General features: G+C 41.6%; 1 protein-coding gene across 1 annotated transcript; it reads left to right on the forward strand.

Annotated features, from left to right (window-relative positions):
- Positions 1-238: 238 nt before the first annotated feature.
- Positions 239-4,929, forward strand: LOC136449177 (neuropeptide FF receptor 2-like). The gene is made up of 4 exons (XM_066449054.1): positions 239-530; positions 1,463-1,560; positions 3,130-3,229; positions 3,717-4,929. The coding sequence occupies exons 1-4, from the start codon at positions 322-324 to the stop codon at positions 4,435-4,437; spliced, it is 1,128 nt and encodes a 375-aa protein (XP_066305151.1). The 5' UTR covers positions 239-321; the 3' UTR covers positions 4,438-4,929.
- The last annotated feature ends 1,547 nt before the right edge of the window (positions 4,930-6,476 follow it).

Consider the following 6,476-nt stretch of genomic DNA (forward strand, 5'->3'; position numbering starts at 1 on the left):
AAGAATATCAAAGTATCCTAGCATCAGACTGTAGTGCAGTCCTAACAAGCGCATTACCAATGTCAAAATGTCTGCTGAGATTATATTACGGGGCTGTTAGGGATACGCTGCCCTAAAAGTAAAATAAGCGAAAGTTGCTAAGACTGAAACTGCATAATTCATATACATCAGTTGTTTTATCTAGCGGTATTGCAAGTGAAACTGTGATAAACTTTCTATTTCATTATCCGAAGGTACGTCTGCTAATCAACTGACACCACGGTGAGAGACTACTCCAGAGAGTGTTGGAGACTAAAACCTGGAGCGACCACTTGATCAGCGATGGCGAATGACACAATCAGCGTCTACGAAGGCCTGGACTTTTTCAACGACAGCACCAATGGCACGCAAACGGATATGTTACTGGCGAAGTACAAGCACGGGGCTGTCGTCTCGGGCTTGATTATCCTGGCCTACGCTCTGGTCTTCCTTCTGTGCGTCGTTGGAAATGTGGTCGTCTGTGCCGTGGTCATCAAGACACCGCGGCTTAGGTAACAGAAAATTGCGTGTTTACTAATCATGTAAATGCATGGCCATTAACAAAATGATGTATCAAAATCAGGATTCATTTGTAGCACTCGTTTGGCGGATGTAAACAAAAACCTACTTATTCAAAGTTTGTATCTTTTCCTAAGTTGTACGTTGCAAATCTCGTCCTTTAAAATTTGTTAAGACCCAGTGATTGCTGGGAATTATTGCCTACTTTGGGCTGGTGCATACGGTATGCTCAATACATTCTCCCATTAAGCCCCCCTCTCACTGGACCCGCGGCACGCTGGCGGCGTCGCTGCGTCCTAAACTGGATGTGTGTTACCCTTGACTTTATAATGGGAATATCATTTAAAACGTATAAGTATGACCAAAAAGACACCAAAACACACAAAGCTTTAAGAGATTAGTTTTTTAAGGATGAAATTCGTTGAGTGCTTTGTCAATTCGATCAGCCGCAGCGACGCCGCCAGCGTCCTACGGGTGCAGTGAGCGGGGGGCTTTAGTAATTGTCACCGACTGTGGAACCTTTTCGTTCATCATGGATCCAAGCTTTTCACCCGGAGGCGGGGGTTGGGAGTGTGTGCAGAATGTCGCGATGGAAAATCGGTCTGACAAGCAAATTGAATTACAATATATGCATACTTTGCACAGCGGACCTGTCGACCACCATCACGTCGCCTTCTTCCATTTGATTAATCTTGGTACTAATATGTTGGAAGTAGGCACATGATATGATATGACAGATCCGAGACTAGAACAAGAGTAGAATTCTGCACATGTACCCTCTTGTCGCCTCTTACAGTAAAGCATGGCACCCACTGTAATAGCTGACCATCTCGTAAGCATATTGCTAAAATGATGTAAGAAAATGCATTACAACTATTGCAAAAAATAAAACAACATTCTTGTAATGGCTTTTGATGTCCCACAGAACGGTGACCAATTACTTCATCTTGAACTTGGCCGTGAGTGACCTGTTGGTGGCCATTTTCTGCATGCCCTTCACGCTGGTGGAGCACATTCTGAATGGTAAGTACCAAAAAAGGTAGTAAAATGATCATGGGACACGGCAGACCAGACAACCATATTAGTGTCACTTCTGCAGCTATCTCGAACTTTTATCTGCGAATGAACAGGCGAGCCGGCCCAGGACATACACAGCCCATCACAGTGTATGTCCGCGGTCTGGCTGGACTTGATTTACGGGCCTATATGTCGCACGGAGCCCAGAGTAGAACTTGCTAAGCCCCGCGGTACTCTGGCTACCAGGGTAAAGGGATTACAGAGATTCCGTGCAAGAGACGCATTAGAAACGTAAAAATGCTAGATGAAAAGAAAACTTCTAGAAGGTATATCACGACGGCCGTTTGACGATTGACTCATGTTGCTCTTTATATGTATATGTAATCCTTAGTAATACATGGTATCTATGTCGGCTCTCTTTCTTCATCAGTTGGTGCTGGTATGAGTGATTCCCTGGTTTATTTGGTGTTCAACAGGCGGTAACTTGAGTCATTTACCGGTCTGCGGTGACATTTATCTCAAGAAAGGACACCGGCTGGACAGTTAGTTTCTTTTATCACCCACGGCTTCTTGAATCTTCCAAGTGCTCATGCTGATCCAGATGAATGAGGAAATTTAGCAAAACCAATTCCTGGGGGACAGGCTCAACCTTTCAAGAGTATGATCTTTAGAAGAAATGGTACTTCAAAAGGCCACGAGACACTTTTTCTCTAGGAAATCACCGCAGTTTCAATAAAGTTCGTGTCTGCTAAACTCTGCATCAAAGCCAGTGGGAAGATTAACATTCAGCGCGTGCATTGTTGTCGGCTTTGCATATTATGTGGAGAAATTGGACAAACGAAAGCGTAAACACATCAAAGAAGTAGCCTTTAGGCTGCCTTTCCAGTGTAATCTGACGCGGAAAAACGCGCTAGTTAGATTCTTTGCAGCTTCTAATATGAGTTTTCTCGTGGCATGAGAGTAACCAGGATCTGAACTGAAAGTAAAGAAGGGACCGGGCGAAAACACTTATTTCTTCGAACTGATCACGAGGAAACCATCGATCGACAACAATAATTTACGACCTACAAAATTGAAGAAACGATCCTGGGAAATTTGACAAGAGGGGGATTTGCGGAGGATTAGAATCGTGTAAATCTGTCTTAAAGATTATCTTTGATTAGTTCCTCAGCTGCGTGTTCATCAGTGGAATTACGGAGTGGTAATCCCTTTATTTAGCCACCGGATTACAACAGATTCGATCGGGCCAAATGATGATTGAGGTCAATAACATGTGGACCACATAGCATGGCGATAGATCAACTATATACAGGACGTAAATGAAACAGATGTGCAAGACATTTGCCATGGATGATACGTTTGTATTGTAAAATGTCACAAATATGTCTGGTATAATCTTAGTCCAAATATAAATCTCAAAGCCCGTTTTTTATGTATTTTTCTGAGTGTTAGATGTGACTTTCAAAAATAGTCATATTACGTTGAAATGACACGTCTAAAGTATATATCTAACATAGCATATGTCTATTAAATATATGATAACATAATGACATTCTTTGATTGTGTACAATGCAGACTACCAGTTTGGTGACGTCATGTGTCGAGTGAACCCCACGATCCAGGGCATTTCTGTGGCGGCATCGGTATACACAATGACTGCTATTGCCTATGACAGGTAGGCATGACATGACAGACATGTATGGGGCATTTGACGACGGTATCCAGTCGCACTGCTATCCCACATGTGTCCCAGTGTATCACGACCATTGCATTTAAGCAACGCTCAGGCAAACGACAGCACAAACCAATTGAGATTGGACATGAAAACTCCTAATTATGTGCTTTAGATGATATATATTTTGTCCCGAGTATTATGGTTTTCGTGACACTCATCATCTAATATCATTTGGTATTGTTCCGTTCTTTGAAACGCCAATTAAATGCCTGATCTCTGACAATAAAGCTAAACTTTTTCCCACCGGGAATTTCTAAAACTGTTATATTGATTTCCAACAATCACAATTTTACTGACGTGTGACTATTGATTTCGGCAGGTAACAGCTGTCTCTTGGTGGCCAATTATGTTGTTCAGCATTAAGCATGTTACAAATCATACTACAGTAGATATAGCCACTTAATGGTAATATGATGCCTTCCTGTAGGTATAAAGCCATCGTCTTCCCTACCGAACCGCGGATGAGCCTGTCGAAGATGAAAATCGCGCTGGCAGGAATCTGGATCGGTGCCGTTGCCGTGATGGTCCCTCAAGTATTTGTTCTTCAAGTTGAGACTTTTATTTCTCCACGGAAGACCATGTCTGTTAACGTCTGTATGGAAACGTGGCCAGATATAGTCTACAAGAAAACATATACCTTCATGCTCTTCTCTCTTGTGTATGTCGGTCCTCTTGCGGTTATTTCCTTCTTCTATTGCCGTATCATGTACAAGCTGTCAATGACACCATCGTCCGCTGTGGATGATCCCCAGCGCGGTTCACAATTTGCCGTTACGAAAAAGAGGATGAGGGTTCTGAAAATGTTGATCACGGTTGTTGTGTTGTTTGCATTGTTCTGGTTACCACTATACACATGCTGGATGCTCGGGGACTTTGCCAGGTTGTCACAAAAGCAGTTGAGTGTCATTCACCAGTACGTCTATCCCATTGCTCATTGGCTGGGTTACTCCAATAGCTGTGCCAATCCTATTGTGTATGGATTTTTCAACACAAATATTCGGAACAACCTAGATTCTATGTCGATCAAAAGACGATTTGAGACGGCTAAATTACAGTTGCCCAAACGCAATGGTCAACGTCCTGCAAACCACGGTAACGGTAGGGAGTGCGTTGAAATGCAGCCTCTTGGAAAGGCAGATAGAAAATAGCTTTTCCAGTAGTGTCCGTAACAAAAGCTACCTGCTACCTAAAAATCAAAACCCTAGTATGTGCCAGGACAAAAGATACAAAATCGGGAGTTCTGTTGCAGTACCAAAACCAGCCGCCAGAAGGTCCACAATAGATTTTGTCTTGTCTTCTCAAGACCTACCCACATACGAAATAGCATCACAATTCATTCATGGCGTCTCAAGTTATGCTTGACCACACATATCCGACACACCCAAAACAATACCTCTATTCTTTAATGGATGGAATTACGAGGTTAACCGATAGAGAATATAGCATCTTAGATATCAATGGCTCGATGCAATGACAACGCATGATTTATTGTACATCTATAATAAACACTCTTGGATGTTGAGAGAATCCTGATATAGGAAGAACTATGTTATCTATGAGCGTGTTGACATCCGTGTTAGATGTTATGTTGCGTGTTACTTTTACTATAACTACCATTTGTAAGATATCATTAAGTATTATCATAATAATAATAATAATAATAATAATAATATCAGGTGTATTTGCAGCCAGTGCCACAGGCAGGTACCCAATGTGTAGGGTAATGAGGCTGTTTAACATGTTCGAGGCACCTCCTCGAGCACGGGACCCCCGTTTTACGTCCCTCCCGGAAGACGATTTCGTGGAAAGCTTCGTGAGGCTACAGCAATGCATAAGATTTAAAAAAAACTATATTTTGTTCATGTGATAACCATCACATACATGTATGATGTTTTCAGAATAGATTGGTCTTGTAAAAGCTGAACATGTGGATGTGAATTTACATCGTTTCTCATCGACCAGTAACCGTCTTAAATGTGTGCAGTACAAGAGAGGTAATTCGTCACCACGGGCAGTGATTATGCATTATGTGTATACTTTCACAGAAAAAGAACTTTATAGCAGAACTGAGTCAGCTTACAGATGTGACGTATGTGCCCGAGACTGTCATCCTCGGATAGAACTATTTAGCCACAGCCAATGATGTAGTGCTGATGTAAATTAAGGTTTTTACCATGGTCAATATTGACCCACGGAGGCCATTTAACGTTATAGGTATATAAGTATAAGATGATTTTGAATTTCAAAGTTCTTTGTTCACAACCACATATCTAATAAGAGCGTCCTTCGAATTCGTTTCGATGACCGTCTGTCATTTTCTTCTGTTCACTTTTCACTGCAGCTATAAGTGTCACTACTAACAATGGCACGCAAAGTATCTTGATACTTTACGTAGTTGCGCCCACAACGACTCTGGACATTAATGTATTTTGTATTGTTGTTTAGAAACAGAACTTACAGGCAATAGCCTATTTCTGTTATGTCAATAGTCAAATTTGAATAAAGAAAACGTTTTTATTCAGTCATTCACCAACCTGATCAAAGACATTCAGGAAAACTGGATTTCACTGTTTTGGGCGCTAATAATGGATGTTCTTCATACAGACACAATAAAAAGATTTAAGCTGAGTTATAGTGGGCTGATGGAGATCATTTTTTGCTTGGAGCATTGTTATAAAAGTTTGCTGTAAGAATCTAGATCGATGATAAGGCAGCATTGACTCTGTCTTGCCTGCAGCAGTATAATAGACCAATCTGTTCGATTACACAGAAACGATTGGGATGATTTATCGTAAATGATAAACTAAGGTTTGCTGTAAGAATCTAGATCGAGGATAAGGCGGCATTGACTCTGTCTTGCCTGCAGCAGCATAATAAACCAATCTGTTCGATTACACAGAAACGACTGGGATGATTTATCGTAAATGATTGACAAGATACTAAGACAATGAATATTGCATAAATGTGTTGCTAGGCGCTAGGCTTGAGTGCTCTGCAATGTCAAGTAGATTACCTGGTTATTACTGTATGCAGGCATACATGTTGTTAGTGCTTGATTGAAGACGGGTATACGATTTTATACCCATCGGATTGTATACCCATCGTTTCACGACAAACGACGGGTATACCATTTCACGGCGAGCAGCATCCGCCGCAAACGTGGTGTGTTTCGCGGAAGGACGATCAC

Source organism: Branchiostoma lanceolatum, chromosome 14 (assembly GCF_035083965.1).
Source record: "Branchiostoma lanceolatum isolate klBraLanc5 chromosome 14, klBraLanc5.hap2, whole genome shotgun sequence".
NCBI classification, from domain to species: domain Eukaryota; kingdom Metazoa; phylum Chordata; class Leptocardii; order Amphioxiformes; family Branchiostomatidae; genus Branchiostoma; species Branchiostoma lanceolatum.